The sequence below is a fragment of the Myotis lucifugus genome, unplaced genomic scaffold (genome assembly GCF_000147115.1).
Source record: "Myotis lucifugus unplaced genomic scaffold, Myoluc2.0 scaffold_38, whole genome shotgun sequence".
In the NCBI taxonomy this organism is placed as follows: Eukaryota; Metazoa; Chordata; class Mammalia; order Chiroptera; family Vespertilionidae; genus Myotis; species Myotis lucifugus.
The window spans coordinates 491,780-515,606 of record NW_005871086.1 but is presented as its reverse complement, the minus strand read 5'-3'; the positions used below and the strand labels follow the sequence as shown (position 1 = coordinate 515,606).

At 40.8% G+C, this 23,827-nt stretch overlaps 2 protein-coding genes across 4 annotated transcripts in view; one reads left to right on the top strand and one right to left on the bottom strand.

Moving 5' to 3' along the window:
- The window catches only part of RPGRIP1 (RPGR interacting protein 1), a 73,881-nt gene extending 61,294 nt beyond the window's left edge, over positions 1-12,587 (top strand). The window contains exons 22-25 of the mRNA XM_023752843.1: positions 1,539-1,731; positions 5,036-5,120; positions 9,052-9,182; positions 12,368-12,587. Of these exons, the coding sequence (XP_023608611.1) occupies positions 1,539-1,731; positions 5,036-5,120; positions 9,052-9,182; positions 12,368-12,480 (522 nt within the window). The 3' untranslated portion in view covers positions 12,481-12,587. The remainder of the gene's footprint in view (positions 1-1,538; positions 1,732-5,035; positions 5,121-9,051; positions 9,183-12,367) is intronic.
- A 175-nt stretch (positions 12,588-12,762) lies between these two features.
- The window catches only part of SUPT16H (SPT16 homolog, facilitates chromatin remodeling subunit), a 44,202-nt gene continuing 33,137 nt past the window's right edge, over positions 12,763-23,827 (bottom strand). For 2 of the 3 annotated variants that reach the window (XM_006087397.3, XM_023752858.1), the window contains 4 exons: positions 16,060-16,189; positions 15,528-15,657; positions 15,310-15,387; positions 12,763-14,078 (listed from right to left, as the gene is read on the bottom strand). In XM_006087397.3, coding sequence (XP_006087459.1) covers positions 13,933-14,078; positions 15,310-15,387; positions 15,528-15,657; positions 16,060-16,189 — 484 coding nt within the window. In that variant the 3' untranslated portion in view covers positions 12,763-13,932. Of the gene's footprint in view, positions 14,079-15,309; positions 15,388-15,527; positions 15,658-16,059; positions 16,190-23,827 lie in introns of those variants that run through there. The other variant, XM_023752857.1, reaches the window with a different exon arrangement.

The window sequence follows — 23,827 nt, the reverse complement described above, 5'->3', positions numbered from 1 at the left end:
TAAAAAAAAATATATATATATATTTTTTAAAAAATATATTTTATTGATTTTTTACAGAGAGGAAGGGAGAGAGATAGAGAGTTGGAAACATCAATGAGAGAGAAACATTGATCAGTCGCCTCCTGCACATCTCCTACCGGGGATGTGCCCGCAACCAAGGTACATGCCCTTGACTGGAATCGAACCTGGGACCTTTCAGTCCGCAGGCTGACGCTTTATCCACTGAGCCAAACCGGTTTTGGCGAAAAATATATTTTAAAAAAATAAAAAAATAAAAAATAAAAGGAATTGTGCACTTGAAAATTTCATGCCTGCCACAAAATTATCACCCCCCCCCCAATTATACCAATCTGTACTCTCACACTACAGTGGCCTCTTTCTCACAGTGTTACCAACAATATTCCCCCACCGTTCTCAGTTCCTAACTTTAATGAAATAAGAGTGTTTGTAAGGGAAGGAGTCAAAACTAATTTTGAAAATTACTTAGGTCTAAGTGCATGGAGAGGAAACAAATTAGGGGCATGCTAAATGCTGGGACTGAAGAGGTTAGAGAAACAGACTCGTGGTCCTAGACCTCGCGGAGCTTACAGTCCATGAAGTGCTCTCCAACAGAATTACAACGTGAGCTACAAATGCAATTAAAATTTCTCTAGTGGCCACATTAAAAGTGTAAAAAGAAATAAGTAAAATTTTTGAAGAGATAAATTTAAAAATATATTTTATTTAACCTAAATATCCGAAGTATTATTATTTCAACACCAAGCCAAGGGAAAAAAAATATTGAGGTAGCTTACATTCATTTTTTTAAATGCAAAGTCTTCAAAGTCCCATGTGAATTTTACAATGATAGAAAATCCCAATTCAAAAAATAACACATTTAGATGTCAACTTTAAAAAAAAATAAATCCCAATTCAGATTAGTCACATTTCAAGTGTGTAACAGGCACATGTGGCGAATGGCTATCGTGTTATAGGCCATAACTCTAATGCAATGCTTTTTAACTGTGAGCTGGCATCCATTATCGGGTAATGTAATCATGGGGGCGGGGGATTGGGGTAGGGGGCAGTCCCAGCCAGCACTATGACGACAACAACAACAAAAAGCCCAGTAGGCAGCTCCTTGCTATAGTGGCTGAAACAGCTATTAAAGCTCCAATATCGGTCAGCAGGTCTCCCAGGAGTTAATCAGGAAAATGCTGGATTGGTTTTCATCTAGAAAGTTGAAGAAAAGCTATCTGCTCAGGAAGTTTCTTGATTCTTTCTGTGTGTGGAGATGGCTGAGGAAGGCTGGTCTGAGAACAGGATTCACTGGACCAGGAGACAAAACGACTGGATTCTCGTTACCAATTTCCCCCACATTAGCTGGGACAACCCAGTCACGTTGTCTCAGTGCCAATATTACCTACAAATTGATTCTCAAGGAGGAATACACGAGACTGAGTATGCTTGTGCTTGACAGAGAGTAATGTGTTAATTAAGTGGAGTATATACTCGGAGCATCACTAACCTACAGGAAATGAATGTCTTTTTCTTATCAGGATTCAGAGAAGATGTGCATTGAAATTGTCAGCCTGGCCTTCTACTCAGAAGCTGAAGTCATGTCTGATGAGAACATAAAACAGGTGTATGTGGAGTACAAGTTCCACGATCTACCCTTGTCAGAGACCGAAACGCCTGTGTCCCTGAGGAAACCGAGGGCAGGAGAAGAGATCCACTTCCACTTTAGCAAGGGTGAGGCAGCCCCGCAGTCAGTGGGGAGAGCGGGCCGACAGACGTTAAGACTGAGGGGCAGAACTACTCTGGACTTCTGATGGGGCGGATCCAACCCTTTCTCTTTTATTTATCAAAATAGTATATGCATGTGGTTTGAAAATATCAGACAGCCTTAAAAGGTTTTGAAGTAAAAGTAAACAGTCCTTTGCCCCTCCCCTTCTCCCAAAATCACTCCCGTGCCCCTTCTGTCATCCCTCAGTCCACTGTACCACTTTTCCCCTTGTCTGTTATTTCCTGTTGTTTAACTCCATATTTCTGAGTAATGTTTTATTGCAATTTCCTGATTCACCAACTTTAGAGATTATCCTCTGAGTTTCTATCTTAGAACATAAAATTTCTTTCACACCACCCCCATGTTCACTTCCCCCCTTAGATGGATCACAATTTTTATTTAATCTAATCTAATTGTATCTATTATTATAGATATGTAAATATTAATTCTTACAGAGCCAAGGAGATTAGAACACCATGATATTTCCTTTCTTGTTTACATTTTTTGCTTGCCTCAATTTAAAAAAAATGTTTTTACTGAGTTCAGAGAGGAATAGAGAGGGAGAGAGAGATAGAAATATCAATGATGAGAGAGAATAATTGATTGCTGCCTCCTGCACACTCCACAATGGGGATGGAGCCCGCAACCTGGGCATGTGCCCTGACCGAATCGAACCGTGACCTCCTAGATCCTAGGTTAACGCTCTATTCACAGAGCCACGCCGGCCTGTCTGAAAAACTTTTTTGGGGGGAGGGAGGTGAAAACATTTTTAAAAAATGTTTTAAAATTCGTTTTTAGAGAGAGAAGAAGGGAGAAGGGAGAGAGAGAAACATAGATGTGAGCGAAACATCCATTAGCTGCCTCCTGCATGCCCCCCAGTAAGGATCAAGGCCCATCCTGAACTGGCAACCTTTCAGCGCATGGGCTGATGCCCAACCCACTGAGCCACAACGGCCAGGGCTGAAAACATTCTTATTGAGAATTTCAAAGCTTTTGGTCCACGGTTCTCTAGATCCAGGCCAGGAGTGAAATCTGTTTATGAAAACTATCCCCTTCCTCCCCAGAGGTTTTTAACATTTTCTCTTTATTGCTAGTGTTCTTAAATTGCAGTAATGTGCATATTTTTTTCTTTAATTGTTCTGGCCATATTGTGGGCTATTTCAATCTGGAAGCTCATAACTTTTTTTTTTTAAATATATTTTATTGATTTTTTACAGAGAGGAAGGGAGAGAGATAGAGAGTTAGAAACATCGATGAGAGAGAAACATCGATCAGCTGCCTCCTGCACACTCCCCACTGGGGATGTGCCCGCAACCAAGGTACATGCCCTTGACCAGAATCGAACCCGGGACCCTTGAGTCTTCTTTAATTGTTCTGGCCATATTGTGGGCTATTTCAATCTGGAAGCTCATAACTTTTAGTCCTGGGAAATATCATTGGATTTCTTTGATAAATTTGTCTCTAATATGTTCTTATTTTTTTAGTAGAATTTTGATCTTCCACATTAATCCTCTAATTTTGTAATTTTCCTCCTAATCTTACCTCTGTTTTTTCTTTCTTTCAATTTTTGGGAGATTTCCTTCATTTTATCTTCCAGTCATTGACTAAATACTTTAAATTTCTAAGTGCTATTTCTTGTTTTCTATACCATTAAAAAAATAAAAGCATATCCTCTCTTTATAACATACCAGATAGAAGTTTATTTCTCACTGCGTTACATGATTTCAGAGGTGGGCAGTTCAGGACTGAGGCTCCATGATACCATCAAGGTCCAAACTTCTATCTTGCCTTCCCACCATCCAAGTGTCTGTCTTGCATTCTTCTAGTTGCTCAGTTACACCATGGTCCTTAATGGCCACAGGGGAAAGGAAGAATGCCCCCTTCTGAGCCTATTCCGCAGGTTCCATGTGACATAATGGCTAGCACTTAATCATGTGGCCAACCCTAGCTACAGTAGAGGCTGGAAAACATAGGTCAGTTTATTGGAGACTGCAGCATTCTTATACGAAAATGAGGAGGAAGGGAGAAAGGGATGTTGAAACAAGCATTTTAAGTTGAACTGCCACAAAACCCACATCTCTAGGTGCCCCCCCAAAAGTGCCTCCTAGAATTCTTCACCAGTGAAGTGGTAAGGGCACATCTATCTTGCCATGTGGCAGAATAGCTTTCATTGTAGATTGTAAGGCTTCCTTTATATCAGAGATTGACAAACTTTTTCTTAAAGGGCCAGATAGTAAATATTTTAGGCTTTGTGAGCCAAACTGTCTATTACAACAATTCAACTCTATCATTGTAGTTGGAAAGAAGCCACAGATAATCTATATATATAAAAGGCTAACATGCTAAGTGTCCCTCCCACCATCTGACCGTCGCTATGATGCACACTGACCAGAAGGGGGCAGACGCTCAACGCAGGAGCTGCAGTGACTTGCCAGCAGCGGTTCTCGGGTGACACACCCCAAAACCAGAGAGGAGGGAGACTGATTCCTCATGGGGCCGTGAGATTCCACCTTTTGGCCGTGGGTTATGTTGTTGCTGGGGCACTGTCGGCCCCGAATCTGGTTTACTGCACACTTGCGTTTGTGTTCCACACCCTGTACGACAGCAACTTTGCAGAGTGCCCTCTTGCACTCTGGGACCCCTTGGGGGATGTGGGAGAGCCGGTTTCAGCCTGATCCCTGCAGGCCAGGCTGAGGGACCCCACCTGCCGGAGGGACTTCGAGCCACAGTGCCACCCCACGTGTGGCTGGTCGGGGAGGGGCTGCAGGAGGTTGGCTCCAGGGCATGTCCGGCCCATTTCACCCAGTCCCACCCCGCCGGCCACCTTCTAATTAATTTCTTTTCAATGTGCATGAATCTGTGCATATTACATACCAGGTCACTAGTATGTAAATAATAGGTGTGGCCCAGCCAGTATAGCTCCGCAGTTGAGCGGAGACCCATGAACCAAGACTCGCTGGTTGATTCCAGGTCAGGTTGCAGGCTCAATCCCCAGGAGGGGGCGTGCAAGGAGGCAGCAGATTGATGATGTTTCTCTCTCAAGGATGTTTCTATCCCTCTTTCTTCCTTTCTCTCCAAAAAATCAACTAAAAAATATTTTAAATAAATAATAGGCATGGCTGGGTTCAATAAAACTTTACAAAACTGGGTGGCCAGCCCATGGGCCCTACTTTTCCAACCCCTGTTTTATATGTACCACTTATGAAAATCTTGGTGCCCAAATAGCAAAGGGTATGATTCCTTGTTCTTTTCCCTCTTACCCTAATATAGTGATAGACCTGGACCGCCTGGAGCAAAAAGGCCGAAGGCAATTTCTGTTCGACATGCTGAATGGACAAGGTCCTGAGCAAGGACGGTAAGCATTTACTTTCCACTTTGAAACAAAGGAGATATTCACCCGAGAATCCAAGAGTTTTAGTTTGGTTTTGTGCTGATATTGAATATGTTAACTACTTCTTTTATATTGATTTACCCTTAATGAATTTCTCATCTACTTGAGTCTAATTTATGTTCATGGCTAACTATCTGATAAAATATATAATCTCGTAGATTTAGTTCATTTCTCATGCCATACCAGCTCCTACGTGCGTTTTTGTGTGTGGGTGTGTGTGTGTGTGTGTGTGTGTGTGTGTGTGTGTGTTTTAGGCAGCAATTTACTTAATACTGACAGTACCCTATATGGAATGGACAAATACTTCAATATTTTGAGATAATTAGATTCATTTTGCATAAACACAGTACCATTACTACCTTACCAAATATTATGGCGTTATAATATTAATTTTGTTTGATTTTAAATATTTATTTGCAGGAAATACTTTGATATAACTGAAGTAAATTCTAGATCTACTATAAGTTTTAGGAAAGCCAATCGCCATTATTCCTGTCATCTGAGCAGGTCTCCTTTTAGAGGTTCCAGATGAAACATATGGGATATACCTATACTTAAAAAAATTATTCATTGTTTAGCTGAAATTTGAAATTCAAATTTAAGTAAGCATATGTTTGGGGTTTCTTTCTTTTCTTTTGCAAAATCTGCCAACCCTAATTCCTTAATGTGTATGTGGGTAAGAAATAAGATAGGGCCCCGGTGAGGCCGAAACGGCCCCGGTGAGGTTGGGACGGCCCCGGTGAGGTACGGCACCAGTGAGGTTGAGACGGCCCTGGTGAGGTCGGGACAGCCCCGGTGAGGTCGAGACGGCCCTGGTGAGGTTGAAACGGATAATGGGGACCAGTGTAGATTGATGAACAGGGGTAGATGCAGAGGCAGAGCAGCATTGAACAGACTGTCAAACTACAGTGGGAAGCCTGGGGAGGGTTTTGGGGGGGGGTTAAGAGATCAACCGAAGGACTTATATGCATGCATATAAGAATAACCAATGGACACAAGACACTGGGGGATAGGGGAGGCCAGGGGAATGACAAGGGCGGGGGGGGGGGAAGGAGACATATGTAATACTCTTTGTAATAATTTAAGAAATAAAAATTATTTAAAGTAAAAAAAAAAGAAATAAGATAGGGCCAGTGTTTTATTACTTATCTAAAAGCCCAATACATTTATTTAATTTGCATTTACTTTGTCTCCAGTTAGTCATAGAGAGACCTCAGAAAGGAGGCAGCTGAAATAAAGAGTGAATCTGACTTCAGTATCACAATGGACTTTCGAAATAGATTAAAGCTTACTGATAACTTTTGGGAATGAAAAGTGATTTGGTTGTTTCTGCATTCATGTTAAATTTAGCTTTTTCTTTTCTTCTTTCAGCATTCCTAGAGCTCTCTTTTCCTTTACTTCCTTATACTGGTCACACTTTTCTCTTTTCTTTCCTTTTTGCAACCTTCTACTCAATTTCAGAGTTCAGTTTATTTTTACTTTCTTTTGCCAATATGGTACAAGGAACAGAACATTGTCTTTGTAATCAGACAGACCTGGTTTTGAATCCTGACTCTTCCACTTACTATGATCTCTAAGTTATTACTTAACTTGAAGGCTACTGTGAGCATAAAATTGAAATAACATCATTTACCTAAATCACTTGGTATTGTGTCCAGCATGCAGTAATGACAGTTACCATCCCTTTCCTGGGAAAATTAGGATGGGGGAATTGGTATTATCCCTTGCAGTTTTGAAGTTCTCAGTAACCATACAGAAACATAACCACAAATGAATATTGCTTACTGAGCTAAAAATGTATCATTTTCAGAATCCTTCTTTCAGCTTAGTTATCTTTAGCTGTAATTTTAAGAGCTTGAATTATTTAGTCCTATGCTTGTTCCCTTAGTACTATTAGCCACCAATGTTTGCTTTTTAAAAAAATACATATTTTTATTAATTTCAGAGAGGGAGGGAGAGGGAGAGAGATAGAAACATCAATGATGAGAAAGAACCATTGATCAGCTGCCTCCTGCACGCCCCACACTGGGGACTGAGCCTGCAACCAGGGCATGTGCCCTGACTGGGAATCGAACCATGATCACCTGGCTCATAGGTCGATGCTCAACCACTGAACCATGCTGGCTGGGCCAATGTTTGCTTTTAAAAATATATAGAATTATGCCCTGGCTGGTGTGGCTCCATTGGGTTGAGTGTTGTTCCATGCACAGAAAGGTCATTGGTTCAACTTAGGCCAGGGCACACACCCAGGTTTCAGGTTTGATCCCTGGTGGGGAGGCAACTGATCAATGTTTCTCTCTCACATCAATGTTTCTCTTTCTCTCTCTCCTTCTCCCTTCCTGTCTCTCTAAAATCAATAAAAACATAAAAGAGAAGTACAGGATTATGAAGTATCCAGAATAGGCAAATTGAGAGACAGAAAGTAGGTCAGTAGTCGCCATGAGCTGAGGGAGAGGGCAATAGAGAATGACTGCTTAATGGGTACAGGAGTTTTTGAGGGGGGCGATGAACATGACCTGGAATTAGATAGTGGTGATGGTTGCACAAGATTGAGATGATACTAAGAAATACTGAATTGCACACTTTAAAATGGTTAAAATAATGAATTTATGGTACTTGAGTTTTTCTCAAAAAATTTAGTAGGTACCAGTCTCTGGAACTCAATTATCATTTTTTGCTAGGCTAAGTCAAGGTAGTAATAATTGTTGACTGCTTATCCTGGCTGGGTGGCTCAGTTGGTTGGAGTATCGTTTCGTATACCAACAGGTCACGGGTTTGATTCCGGGTCAAGGCACATACCTAGGATGCAGGTTTAGTCCGTGGTTGGGGTGTACAAGAGGCAACCAATCGATGTTTCTCTCCCCCTCTCTCTCCCTTCCTCTCTCTAATGTCTATACTAGTAAACATATCCTTGGGTGAGGATTAAGAAATAATAATTGTTGACTGCTCACTGCTTGTGAGGCACAGTGCTGTGTGCTTTATAGTGTCATCTTTCAAGACGTACAGCTCTAAGGAATACACATTTTATATTCATTTTGCAATTCTGTATTTCTTCTGTTTCCTTTACTATGCTCAGGCTTGGTACCCAACTTTTATTTAGAAACCTTTTCTTCTAACTGCTCCTGTTTATTGGTTTTTGTGCAACTCCTCCACTGCCCATATCAAATCTTTCATCAAAATTGTAAACCAGCCCTAGCCAGTTTGGCTCAGTGGATAGAGTGTTGGCTTGCGAACTGAAGTCACGGGTTCAATTCCAGTAGAGGGCACATGCCTGGGTTGCGGGCTCAATCCCTCGTGGGGGGTGTGCTGGAGGGCAGCCGATCGATGATTCTCTCTCATCATTGATGTTTCTATCTCTTTCTATTCCTCTCCTTTCCTCTCTGAAATCAATAAAGATATATATTTTTAAAAATTGTAAGCCATCTTTCAAGGAATTGTATCTCAACGGTTTTGAGACAACTTGACCAATTACATTATCTTGAGTCTTATAGTTCCCTCTTCTCAAGGCCAGCTGTTAAATTTTTTAATATACTTTAAAAAATCCTCACCTGCAGATATCTCTTTAATGATATTTTTTAGAGGGAGAGGAAAGGAGAGAGAAAAACACACACACATGATGCCAGAGAGAAACATTGATCAGTTTCCAACTGAATTGGGGATTGAAGCTGCAACCTAGGCTGGGAATTGAACCGGCAAACTTTTGGTGTACAGGATGATGCTCCAATCAACTGAGCAAGCTGACCAGGACCCAGTTGTTACTTTAAATTATACCAATTCCTCACTCTTTTGCTGTTGTAATTAGACATTGTCTAATTTATGATTACTTTTAGCCTTATTTTTTTTTAAGCCTTAGGGTATCAGCAGTGCTCAATTAAATGTACTTTCCCCCCCTCAGTTTAAAGTTCACAGTGGTAAGTGATCCTATGGATGAGGAAAAGAATGAATGTCAAGAAGTAGGATATGCATATCTGAAACTGTGGCAGATCATGGAATCAGGAAGAGACATTATAGAGCAAAAGCTAGACAGTGAGTAATCAATTTTTGTGCTCCTCAGTTCCATTTATTTCTGAGCAAGTCATCGTAATAATGAATACTTTTCCTGTTTTACCTTCAATACACAATTACTGTTACAAAGTTTATGAGACAAATTGGATCAAAATCCCTATAGCTCTACTTACTTCTAGATCAAGCCTGAGCGTAGTCAGTTGTCGACTTTATTTTTTAAAATTTTTATACCTTTCTAGCTGTCGATTTTAGTTCAGATACCTCTTGATTATTAGAATCTACTATGATTCTCCAATGTTTGAGATAGGAAGTTTGAAAAGACAAGTTCTTTTAATTTTAATCAAATTTAAACGCCAGAATTTCTGACCTCTCTGAAGCATATGAAGTTTGTAAAGGCAGCTAATACCCCTTCTCTTTTAATGCCTTATCATGCACCCAGTTTCTTAGACACCAACTTTCTACTTCCCTCACCTCTCACAATATTGGTGACCAAGTCTTATCCATTCTACTTCAGAAGTGTCTTGACTACATTACAACTGCTATACTAGTTTTCTGAACTGGTCTCCCTGTCACTGGTTTCTTCAACCCATATCCATCTACTACAGTGTTTCTATACATTTGCTAACCACATTCTTCTTAAGTCTGTTTTTAAGACTCTTTGCTATAAGGCCAACACGTCTTAACAATATTTGCATTTGAATGCCTTTAGGTGGGCCTGTCCAGTCCTCTGTTCCCTGTTACCTTATACAGCTGGGACTTCACACATTTACCTTAGCTGCTAGGCTGTAGTAGGCATTTACTATTCACCAGACTAATGGTTTTTGAACTTCCTGTCATAACCCATTAGTGGATGGTGAAATTAAATTAGTAAGTCAGATTTTGAAGACAAAGACACACACCAGAAAACTGTAGAAAAGAAGGTATCAGAGTACATTGCACAGAGTAAATATCGTGTGAAACTAGGCTAATGTACATGTTTGAGTCATGATATAAATTTTTTACTAATTATAAGAAATTTTGAGAACTCTTCAGACCAAGGGTTACAAAGTTCAAACTTTCACTGGTAGACAAGATTCTTCATTATATTCCACTAGTTAACTGTAATATTGGGCAAATTACTTAACCACTCTGTGCTTATTTCAACTATTGGAAAAATAGTTCCTATTTCATAGTGTTGTCATGAGGATTAAGGGAGTTCTTAAGTGAAGGATTAAGTAAAGTGCTTAGGACATGGCAAGTGCCCTGTTAGCTGTTTTCCAACTGTCACTCCCAATTTCTATTCCTGTCCCATTTCCTGCACGTGCATAGTCTTCCTGACCTCCTTGCCCTTTGCACATAAGGGAAATCCTCTAGAGCAGTGGTTCTCAACCTTGCTAATGCCGTGACCCTTTAATACAGTTCCTCATGTTGTGGTGACCCCCCAACCATAAAATTATTTTCATTGCTACTTCGTAACTGTAATTTTGCTACTGTTATGAATTGTAATGTAAATATCTGACATGCAGGATGTATTTTCATTGTTACAAATTGAACATAATTAAAGCAGTGATTAATCACAAAAACAATATGTAATTATATGTGTTTTCCGATGGTCTTAGGCGACCCCTGTGAAAAGGTCGTTCGAGCCCCAAAGGGGTCGCGACCCACAGGTTGAGAACCGCTGCTCTAGAGCTTTTTCTAGTGACTTCAAAAATCCCTAAAGCCAATGAATGTTTCTCAATTTTTTTAACAATAAAAAATTTATAGTAATTTCCTTTTTATTGCCTCCCTTCCATTCAGGCTTCAAAACTCTGTAGCTATATATTCTATCACTTCAAAACTCAGCTCCTTGAAATATTTGCTTGGTCAGTCCACAATAACTTATTTTGGCGCCTCCTATCTTCCTCAATTAAGATGAAGTTTCTATCCAAACACTTTGCTCTTACCAATTTTCCTTATTGCCAAGTACAATTGGTTTTCTTAGTCATCCTACTAGACCCCTGGTCGGCAACCTGCGGCTCGCGAGCCACACACGGCTCTTTAGCCCCTTGAGTGTGGCTCTTCCACAAAATACCGACTTCTGCGCATGGGCCACGAAGTTTCAGTCGCACTGTATGTGCACGCTCGCACGTGGTATTTTGTGGAAGAGCCACACTCAAGGGGCCAAAGAGCCACATGTGGCTCGCGAGCTGCAGTTTGCCGACCACTGTATTAGACCTTTCTCATTCTCGTTTTTAAACTCTTCTCCCTTGGTTTTTAGGCCAGTTTGACTGTCCATATCACTCCCTAGGGGATCCTTGTTTATCTTGCAGGTTCTTCATCCTGAATTTGAATGGTGGGTTCCCCTGGTTCAATTTTTGGCCTTTTTTCTTCATATACCCTTTTCCTACATGTTTGCATCCACTCTTAGGATTTTAATTAGAACCTAGAAATGATCTCAGATCTGTTTCTAGACCAGATTTTTAATACAATTTAGCTTACAGCAACTAAGTCACTACTTGTATGCCCTTAGTACAGCCCCACCCCCACTACAACCTTGTACCTTATGTTCCCTCTTACCCAAATAAGAATGGTCATCTTTGATTCCAACCTTCTTCTCACTCCCAACATTCAATCACAAAATTCTATTTTACCTCTTTAAATATTCTGAATGTCCCCATCTTCATATCCTCATTGTTGTACGTCAGACCCCTTCATTTCTCCCCTGAATTAGTGAAACAGCCCAACTACCCTTCCTGATGTATTTGTATCCCCTTTGAATATATTACCCAATAATGGAGTTACTTTTCTAGAACCCAAATAAAAACTGTCACTAATAACTACAGTGAAAACCAAATTACTTTCAAGACAAATAAGACCTTTTATGATCTGGCCCCTGCTTATCTGCATAGCCTTCATTTCTGCCACTCCTTGCAATTTTCTAAACTTGTCATGTTCTCATGTCTTGGCATAAGCTTAGGTATCTTTTACTTTTTTAAAAAGACTCAGTTTAGGGATTGTCTTCAGAAAGCCTTTTCCAATTTCTCCATCCTGATTAGGTGCCACTTCTGTGTTCCCAAAGCACCTTGTTTTCATCATAGCACTTACCGCACTAGAACTGTTTTCCTTTGTCTTCCATTCAGCTGAGTCCCCCTCAGAAATGAAGTAACTTAGTACCCCTGGCACCCAATGTTTGTTAATGGAATGCTGCTGCTGCCTGACTGACTTTCTTTTTCCTTTCCCAACAGTTGTTAGCCCTACAGACCAGGCTACCCCAATAGGAAGTCTGAAGGTGTCCCTTCAAGCTGTTGCTGCCTTCCATGCTATTCACAAGGAGATGACCGAAGATTTGTTTTTGTGATAGAACAAGGGCTATTCCATTCTAAACTCTGTGAGGGAACCATAGTAAAAAAGTCTCTTATAAAGTAACTTGCTAATCCATAAGTTTGGTTTACTGTGATGTCTAGCTAGTATCTCTCAATCTGATCATAAAAGCTTAGAATATGGAAGTTTGTTTTCGTGATACTAGCTGGACAAAATCATTATTTTCTAACGCCTCAGCACTTTACCAAGCGAGCAGGCTTGCTTTCAGAACTGCAAAAAAAAACTATCACAGAAGTTGAATTTACAAAAACAAAACAACAACAAAAAAACCCACAGTTTATTTATCTTTTAGTTCTTCCAAAATTGAAAATATCAAGTCCTACTGCTAAAGAGAAAAAAACAAACAAAATCTGAGACCCCTCCCCCCTCCTCTCTTAAAGTCACAAAACACAGAATTAACTGCAGTGGAACAGGTGGGTGCAGAGAACCAGGAGGGGGAGTATGGCAAGATAAACTCCCCAAATACTTAAAAAGCTGTTCAACAGAAACTGTGATAAATACAGGACAATGCAAGACAAGTAAAAATAAGGAGCAGCAGTGATGAGTTTTTTTTGCCTTGTAGAAGTGACCTCCCTTCTTCTTTTCTCTTCTCATCAGGGTATTCTAGGCCCAAGGTATGACTATTGCCCCTTCCAGATCTAAATGTTGATTCCTTAATAATGAGCCTCCTTCTGGATTTTACTAGAAGCAGTACATGAGGCACGACTGTTCTTACTCAGGTACATCACAAAATAAACAATGGTAATTTTGTTTCTACCAATATACCACGTGTGAATTTGAAAGGATGAAACCAAGCCTTGGAGCGTCGCTGCTGCTTATGTCTTCCAAGGCAGCAGATACCCCAGAATCTGCATGAGGCAAGAAAGCAGGAAAACTCAGACGGAGGTACCAGCCTGATCTGCCTTACTAGCTCAAGTTGTATGGTTTATCACAATCATTAGCAAATTCCAAGAACCTGTCTGTTCTTGAGTACTGCAAAGATGCAACTTAAAGAGATGTGAGGAAGGTCATGGCTGTAGGGTAGGATGGTGGATCGAATCTGCTGGTCAAGAACCATGGTGCAAGTAGTTATTCACCTTGTACTAACATCTTGGAAATATACTTTGAGACATCAAAGAATAAGATGTCAGAAGCCACCGACGTCCTGGCAGAAGGTGACAGGAAGAGAGGAATGAAATGGTATTAACAGCGGAAGCCTCTGCCCTTCTTCAAGAACACCTCCTGCCTTGCCATCTGGATGGGGCCATTGGCACGTGTCCTGGTGGGCCTGGAATTCCCCGAGTAGATTGGTCCACACAAATGGCCCCCTAAACCCATAAACACAAATGGCAAAACTTCAAAAGAAAAAAGGAAAAATACAGTTTCTGTCATGTAAAATTTTCAGGGGTTGGCTAGAGGAAGAATGGAGCTGAGGGCCAAAGTTCAGGAGTTACTTCCTCTTTTTCTTGGGGGGTGCAGAGCTGTGTCTGGAACCACGGTTAGAGCCACGGCCTGAACTGTGCACAGATGCCTTCCTCTTCCGGCTCATACTTCGACTCTGTTCTTCTTCTTCCTCATAACGACTTTCACGGTCCGCTAAACAGAAGAGGTATTACTAGTTGGATATAGGTTAGCTTTAGTACCTAATACTACTGGATAGCATGGAATAGTACTGAGAATATAGTTTGGAGTTAGACCTTTTATTTATTTATTTACTTTTATTTTTTTATTTTATTGATTTTTTACAGAGAGGAAGGGAGAGGGATAGAAAATTAGAAACATTGATCAGCTGCCTCCTGCACACCCCCTACTGGGGATGTACCCGCAACTAAGGTATATGCCCTTGACTGGAATTGAACCTGGGACCCTTCAGTCTGTAGGCCGACGCTCTATCCACTGAGCCAAACCGGTTAGGGCTGGAGTTAGACCTTTTAATCTGGACTCAGTCACTTACCAGTTACTTAACATTTTTGAGTCTTGGTTTATTTATAAACAAAGAAGGATTAAATATGGTAATTTACGCAAAGTTCTATCATAACTTTGGATATCATAATTTAGGATAGATATTTCCTTTCATCTATTTTTTCTTTTTAAGTTTTATTTATTGATTTTATAAAGAGAGGGAGGGAAGGAGAGAAACATCGATTTGTTGTTCTACATATTTATGAAGTCATTCGTTGCTTCTTGTTATGTGCCTGGCCAGGGATTGAACCCACAACCTTGGTGTATCAGGAGGATGCTCTAACCTATCTGAGCTACCCGGCCAGGGCATTTCCTTTTATGTTTAACTTATATTTGGCATTTGATTTCAGAGTAATTAAACTGGCACTATAAAAATATTCCTAACCTGGGAGAGGCCTAAAAATTTAGACTATTATATAACTTAGATTTGGAAACTGAATAACCTAATTCTAGAGCAGGGGTGGGCAAACTTTTTGACTCAAGGGCCACAATGGGTTCTTAAACTGGACCGGAGGGCCGGAACAAAAGCATGGATGGAGTGTTTGTGTGAACTAATATAAATTCAAAGTAAACATCATTACATAAAAGGGTACGGTCTTTTTTTTTTTTAGTTTTATTCATTTCAAACGGGCCGTATCCGGCCCGCGGGCCATAGTTTGCCCATGGCTGTTCTAGAGCCTTATAAGACTATGTGGCTATCATGACTATGGGTCCACTGGGGACTTGACAGATGAAAAAAGTATCCAATTAGGCAGTCATACCTCTCGGAGAATACAAATTACAGACCTTGTTTTCTCCACTAGTTAAGGACTGAAATCTGTTAGAAATTTGTGTCTCAAAAAATAAAACAAACAAAAAAATTTACCTTTTCGGGCTTCTTCCTCTAGTTCATCCCAATCTTTTCCACTCTCTTCTTCACTGCCCAATGATTCCTTGGAATAGTCTGAAGAAAAAAAAAATGATTAGGAAGCATTAGTCATTATACTGGAATGGAATGATAGAACTCTTCCCTTTTGCAAAAGTGGCTTCCAGAAATGGCATTAGATTAGAAAGCCACAGAAACTTTTCCTTGTAAAGACTAACCTGATTCTTCAGCTTCTGATGAATAATCTTCATCACTGTCCTCTTCTTCTTCTTCATAGTCATCCTCTGAAGGATTAAATGTCTCATCTTCGATTTCAGATTCTGAATCCCCTTCCTCAGCATCACTACCCTGAGGAATTAGAGAAAAAAACCCAACACTATATACTGTTTTAATGGATACCCTAAATATATAATCCATATTTCTTCAAGTTTTACTTCATCTTTCCTTGCCCAGGAATATTAACTGCAGAAATACTCTTGGTAATAATGCATTATGCTGAGGTGGGAGGACCATTTTTTAGAGAACAATTTTTGAAAAATTTCCAACAGTTTTGATAATTTCAAGGAAATCTTGTCAGTGACTACAAATACCTAGTTAATTTATTGTTTACCTGTAAAACTAATTTGGAGAAATAATATCAGATGTGTTCAGAGATTTTCCCACTTAGTCTGGTCGTTTATGTGCTACTTCTAATTGCCCAAATAACGGACAACTATTATATAACAGAAAAGAAACCCCACACTCACGCACCTCACCCTCAGGCTCCAGGAAAGACCAGCCACCTTGTTCAAAGAAGCCCTCAGGGTCATCAACAATAGTCTTCATGATTTTAGTCCAGTTGAGGGACTGTACTCCTTCTGTATACTTTAGGTCACAGGAACTGAGAGAAATAATATTACAAAGTCAAAATCAATCCTCTATATTTTCTGAGAATATCCAGTTGTCAAACTGGTGATTATAATCTGAAGAGCAGTTAACCTTTTCTTAAATGAATGGGGAACAGGTATTCTTTGCACTGTGCCACCAGAACATGCCCAGATGGCTGATATTTGGTCTCCCAAAGCACTAACCCTCACATCAAAGCAGCATTCCAACTGCAGCAATCTCTGTCCCTGTCCCTCAACTAAACTAATCTAAGTTCACTTTCTTCTTTTCTATTTTCTTTAGGAAGGCAGAACCCATATAGAACTTGGAAGGCTGTTGGAGTTGAGAGTGAGAAAGAGAAAGAGAGAGAGGAGGATTTGGGGAGGCAGACAGCTAGAATGTGTGGGACAGAGTACTAGAGGATAGAGTGATGGGAAAGCTCTGAAGATTTGCTGAGGATGGATCCCCTCAAATTCTATGGCTGAGGATCGATCTGCACAAACATGAGAGGAAACTAATTAGAACTGGGCAAAGAATCACAGAATTCCCAGATCGCACACAGAGGTGGAAATAATTCTCGTTCCCATCAGCTTTAGTGCAAAGACCTCAAAACACTCAGGGAATCGGGTAGAATCCTCAGAGGAGTTCTACCTCAGCAATGGGGCCAATTAGCCCCAGACTCAAGGCTGTTCTGATCCAGCATTCATGACACTTTGTAAAGTGTCCAAGTCTTGAAAGATCAAATGGAATCTAAATAACTTAACTGTAGCTTAGAATAGAATCTAAAAAATTTGAAATAACAAAACTTAGCACCCAAAAATGTGGAGTCACAATGTATGGCAACCAATCACAAATTACCAGGCATGCAAAACAGGAGAAAAATCAACCAATGAAAACAGACCCAGAAAATACAAAGGTGATGAAGTAGCAAATAAAGATGTTAAAAAAGCAATGATAAATGTTCCATATGTTTAAGAAGAGGGAACCTTAAAGACAATGAGATGAAAAAATGAAATTTGTGTAATTACTCTCAGAAAAAAAAGCGGACTGAGGAAAGAGCAAAAATATTTAAAGATTCATGGTCAGAACATATCCAAATATGATGAAAACAACAAAGCCCATAGATCTAAGAAGCTCAATGCACACCAAACATTTGAATAATTATAATAAAGAAAACCATACCAAAACATCTGGTTATCAAATGCTAAAAACCAACCAGAAAAAAAAAAAAAAAAACTTAAAGAAGCTCGAGAAAAAAAGACAGAGGAAAGAAGAATGATAGATATCTCATCAGAAACCCTTGAAAGCTAAAAGACAAGAAATAACATCTTAAGTAGTAAAAGAAAAGACCGTCAGGTTAGAATTCTATATGCAGCAAAAACACCTTCTGAAAGTGAAATACTTTCAATAAGTTGAGGCAATTTACACAAAAAACCTGCACCTCAAATACTGAAAGTTTATGAGGCAAAGGAAAATTATAGCAGAAGGCTACAGATAGAAGGTTGGAACCACACAATGGCATGCAGAGCACTAGGTATGGTAGATATGAGTTATACAAAAGACTTTCCCCTCATTTTGTAAACTGAAAGGTAACTGTTTTAAAGTTAAAATAATGACAACAAATTGTGGAATTCATAACAGAAGTACAATATATGGCAATAGCAGAAAGGACAGAAGAGAAATTGAAGCATAAAAACCTTCCAACAGTAAAGATGTATTATCTGAAAGCAGATGGTGATAAGATGTATATGTAAACTTTAGAGTGATTATTATAAAAGTAAAACAAAGAGGCCCAGCCAGTGTGGCTTAGTGGTTGAGTGTTGACATATGAACCAGGAGGTCACAGTTCAATTCCTGGTCAGGGAACATGCCTAGGTTACGGGCTCAACCACGGGTGGGGGTGTGTGCAGGAGGCAGCTGATCAATGATTCTCATCATTGATGTTTCTATCTCTCTCTCCCTCTCACTTCCTCTCTGAAATCAAGAAAAATATATTATAAAAACAAAAAGCATCGGACAGATGAAAAACAAATAGCAAGATGGCAGATTTAAACCCAACCATATTGATAATTACATTAAATGTAAATGGTCTGTTTTCAACAATCCAATGAAAATGTAGACATTCTCAGAATAAATTTTAAAAAGTGAGACTGGCTAGTGTGGCTCAGTGGTTAAGCATCAACCCATGAACCAAGAGGTCCCCAGGTTCGATTCCTAGTTAGGGCTCAATCCTCATAGGGGGCATGTTGGAGGCAGCCAATGGATGTTTCTCCCTCATCGAAGTTTCTATCTATCCTTCTCCCTTGCTATCTCTCTCTCTCTCTCTCAAAAAAAAAAAAAAAAAAAAAAGAGTGAGCCCTACATGTATGCTATATGCTATCTACAAGTAAGTTACTTTCATATAAAGTAATGTAAGTTAAAAGTAAAAAGATAAGCCATACTAACCAAAGCCAGAAGTCTATAGTAATATTGCACCAAGCAGATTTCAAAATGACGATTATTACTAGAAATGATGAACATTTTATAATCATGAAAAAAACCTCCCAATAAAATTGATAATCCTTTAGTCAGATTAACCAACAAAAAAACAAATTATCAATATTAGGAATAGAAGGGGACATCATTATAGAGTAAACAGATACTAAAGCTGGTAACTTAGATGAAACAGACCAGTTTTTTGAAAGACACAGTTAATTCTAAAATTTATATAGAATAGCTAAATTAATAATAGCCAACTTTGAAAAGGAACACAATTGGAGGACTACCCTACCTGATTTTAAGACTTACTATAAAGCCACAATAAATAACATGTATAAGAACACACATATACGAGTGGAAAAGAATGCAATTCAGAAATAGACCCTCCCCAGAAAATATTTGGCAATGATATATCTGATAAAGGGTTAATATCCAAAATATATAAAAAGCTCATACAACTTAACAGAAGGTAGACAATCCAATTTAAAAATGGGCAAAGGACCTAAATAGACACTTCTCCAAAGAGGACATACAGAAGGCCATGAGACATATGAAAACATGTTCAAAGTCACTAATCATCCGAGAGATGCAAATCAAAACAACAATGAGGTATCATCTCACACCTGTCAGAATGGCTATCATCAACAAATCAACAAACAAGTGCTGGAGAGGATGTGGAGAAAAAGGAACCCTCGTGCATTGCTGGTGGGAATGCAGACTGGTGCAGCCACTGTGGAAAACAGTATGGCGTTTCCTCAAAATATTAAAAATGGAACTTCCATTTGACGCAGTAATTCTACTTCTAGGAATATATCCCAAGAAAACAGAAACACCAATCAGAAAGGATATGTACACCCCTACGTTCATAGCAGCACAATTTCCAATAGCTAAGATTTGGAAACAGCCTAAGTACCCATCAGCAGATGAGTGGATTAGAAAACTGTGGTACATCTACACAATGGACTACTACTCTCCTGTAAAAAAGAAGGCATTCTTACCATTTGCAACAGCACATCTGGAACTGGAGAGCATTATGCTAAGCAAAATAAGCCAGTCAGAGAAAGATAAATATCACATGATCTCACTCATTTGTGGAATATAATGAACAACATAAACTGATGAACAAAAATAGAACCAGAGTCATAGAAGCACTGAACAGACTATCCAACCTATGAGGGAAGGTGGGGGGTGAGGGGTAAGAGATCAATCAAAGGACTTGTATGCATGCATTATGAGCATAACCAATGGACCCAGACCAGGGTGGGGGGTGAGAGCATGTGCTGGGGGTGGGGAGGGCTGGGGAGTGGTCAATGGGAGAAAAAGGAGACTTATGTAATACTTTAAACAATAAAGAGAGATGCAAATTAAAACAACAATGAGGTTATCACCTTATATCTGTCAGAATGGCTATTATCAACAAATGACAAGTGCTGGCGAGGATGTGGAGAAGATGAAACCCTAGTACACTGCTGGTGGCAATGCATACTGGAAAACAGTATAGAGTTTCCTCAAAAAATTAAATATGGAACTGCCATTTGACCCAGTGATCCTACTTCTAGGAATATATCCTAAGAAACCCGAAACACCAATGGGAAAGAATGTATGCACCCTTATGTTCATAGCAGCACAATTTACCATAGCTAAGATCTGGGAACAACCCAATGCCCATCAGTAGATGAGTGGATAAAAAAGCTGTAGTACACTTACACCATGAAATACTATGCAGAAGTAAAGGGTGAGACTCGCTCACCCTTTGAGACAGCATGGTGGGACATGGTGAAATAAGTCAATCAGAGAAAGAAAAATATCACGCATATGTGGAATCTAAGTAACAAAACAAACTGATGAATGGAGTGGATCCAGAGACATGGAAGCATGGAACAGAGTGCAGAATCTTGGAGGGAAGGTAGGGGAGTGGGAGGTAGTCAACCAAGGACCTTGTATGCATATATGCATGGCCCATGGACACAGATAAGGGGGCAGTGAGGGCCTGGGGCAGTGGTGAGGGCAGGCTGGAGGGGGTCAATTGGGGACATATGTAACACTTTCAACAATAAATAATTATTAAAAAAAGAATAGACCCGGAGAAACCAAGATGGCGGCATAGGTAAACACCAGAAATTTCTGCCTCCCACAACAACTTCAAAAATACAACGAAAAGACAAAACAGACATCATCCAGAACTACAGGAAGGCTGGCTGAGTGGAAATTCTACAACTAGAAGGAAAGAGAAAAGCACACTGAGACTCAGAGGAGCTGTGGAAGTAAAGTGCAGAGGTATGGAGGCTCGAGCGCGCGAGGAAAGGGGCTGGCACCTGAGGACACGGCTGTCTTTTTGAATCGGGAGGGAGTCACAAGCTCCTGACTGCTCTGAACTCCAGTTCCGGGAAGTCTCTGGGGACCCAGACTCATACGGGGAGAAACTGGACTGTCTGGCAGCAGGCAGAACTTGGAACTCGAGGGCGGCTTTCTCTCAGAGGTGCTTGCAGCGATTACCGGGACACTGAGACACGGGGCCCCTTAGGGTAGGGCTGAGGATCAGCCATAGCTGCTTGCTCCGCCCTGTTGATTCCGAGACCCCGCCCCACCCAAGCTGCGGCAGAGGCTTTTGCATATGAATGCCCTGGCCCTTTGCAATCTGAAAATTACCTAACAAATTGCAGCTGGGCCAGACAGACCCAGAACTTCCAAGAGAAGGCCCAAGGCCCCACAGCAGCTTGCATTGCTTCACAGCTGGGTCTCATCTGGGCACCTCCAAACTCCAAAAAAGGAAGGGGAATCTGCAGATCTCTTCGTAGCTCCTTCTGGGTAACCTCAGGCAGAGGCTAAATTAGCACCTCCTTAGATCCAAGAGCCAGTGTACCCAGTGGTCAGAGTAGGACCATCCAGATTACAACTCCTCAGATCCATAAGGGACACACTCAGGGGGCAGACTCAGTGAGCACCAAAGCCCCACTGAAGCAAGTCTTGCCCCAGAAGGGTGTCTTCAGCACAGAAGTTCTCCCACTGCAGACACAGCTGATTCTCACTGCCAATTGGCCTGGAGGTCAATTCCTCCCAGTGATACCTACAACAATCAAGGCATAACTACAACAAGACTGTGCACAAAACCCACAAGGAGGTGCACCAAGAGTGTCCACCTCAGGTAACTGGGGAGGCTGAGCCACTGGGCCCTATAGGACACCTAGCACACAAAGCCACTCTACCAACACAGGGAAGCATAAAAAATGCGGAGACAAAGAAACAGGTCACAAAGGACAGAAATGGAGGAAAGCAAACGACTGGATATAGAGTTCAAATCCACGTTTATAAGGTTTTTCAAGAATTTTCTGGAAAATGCCGATAAATTTAGTGAGACCCTGGAAGATATGAAAAAAGACCAACTAGAAATTAAGCATACACTGACTGAAATAAAGAATAATATACAGGGATGCAACAGCAGACAAGAGGATCCCAAGAATCAAAGATTTGAAATACGAAGAAACAAAAAATACCCAACTGAAAAAGCAAAAAGAAAAAAGAATCCAAAAATATGAAGATAGTGTAAGGAGCCTCTGGGACAGCTTCAAGCGTACCAACATCCGAATTATAGGGGTGCCAGAAGATGAGAGAGAGCAAGATATTGAAAACGTATTTGAAGAAATAATGACAGAAAACTTCCCCTACCTGGTGAAAGAAATAGACTTAAAAGCCCAGGAAGCGCAGAGAACCCCAAACAAAAGGAATCCAAAGAGGACCACACCAAGACACATCATAATTAAAATGCCAAGAGCAAAAGACAAAGAGAGAATCTTAAAAGCAGCAAGAGAAAAAAGTCAGTTACCTACAAGGGAGTACCCATACGACTGTCAGCTGATTTCTCAACAGAAACCATGCAGGCCAGAAGAGAGTGGCAAGAAATATTCAAAGTGATGAATAGCAAGAACCTACAACCAAGATTACTTTATCCAGCAAAGCTATCATTCAGAATTGAAGGTCAGATAAAGAACTTCACTGATAAGAAAAAGCTAAAGGAGTTCATCACCACCAAACCAGCATTATATGAAATGCTGAAAGGTATCCTTTAAGAAGAGGAAGAAGAAAAAGGTAAAGATAAAAATTATGAACAGCAAATACATATCTATCAACAAGTGAATCTAAAAATCAAGTGAATAAAAAATCTGATGAACAGAGTAAACTGGTGAATATAATAGAACCAGGGGCATGGAAAGGTGGACTGACAATTCTTGGGGGGAAAGAGGTGTGGGGGTGCAGGAAGAGACTGGACAAAAATTGTACACCTATGGATGAGGACAGTGGGGGGGTAAGGGCAGAAGGTGGGGTGGGAACTGGGTGGAGGAGAGCTATGGGGGGGAAAAAGGAACAACTGTAATAATCTGAACAATAAAAATTTAATTTAAAAAGAAAAAAGAAAAAAGAATAGACCCTCCCCTACATGGTGAAAAAAAATTTTTTTTTTACAAAAAATGCCAAGATAATTTAATGGGTACGAGATAATCTTTTCAGCAAATCATGCTAGAATTGGAGATATCCCCGCCCCCCACATCTATAATAAAAGCATAATATGCAAATCAAATGAACAGCAGAATGACCATCTGGACAGTTGTCTGGATGACCTTCCAGACGACCTTCCGGATGACCACGCTATGACACCCACTGGCTCCAGGCCAGCCAAGGCGGGTGCTATGCGATAGGTCCAGACATTGCCCCATGATCACCTTGCAGAGGGAGGCCCAGGCCACCGACTGGTGGGCGGGCAGGGCCTGCCTCTTTGGGGCTATTGATCATGGGGTTCCTGGACTGTGAGAAGGCACAGGCCCGGATGAGGGATTCCCCCTCCCATGTTCACAAATTTCACGCACTGGGCCTCTAGCGTATCCTATATAATAAAGAGGTAATATGCAAATTGACCCCCACACTGTAACGCCACACAAGATGGTGGCGCGCACAGCAGGGGTGGGGCCAGCGGCTGCTTGAAGCAACTTCTGCTGGGGTTTCGTGGCCCTGCATGTGCTCCATTGGGGCGGGGCCCGGCGGCCTCTGCGCACAGCCCAGAGGCAGGGCATCGGGGCGGCACTCCAGAACTCAGGGCCGTCCGGGGGCGCGCTGGCCATGCGGGGCAGAACTTCAGGACTTGGGGCGGTTCCATGGCGAGGGGGAGGGTGGGGAAGGGTCC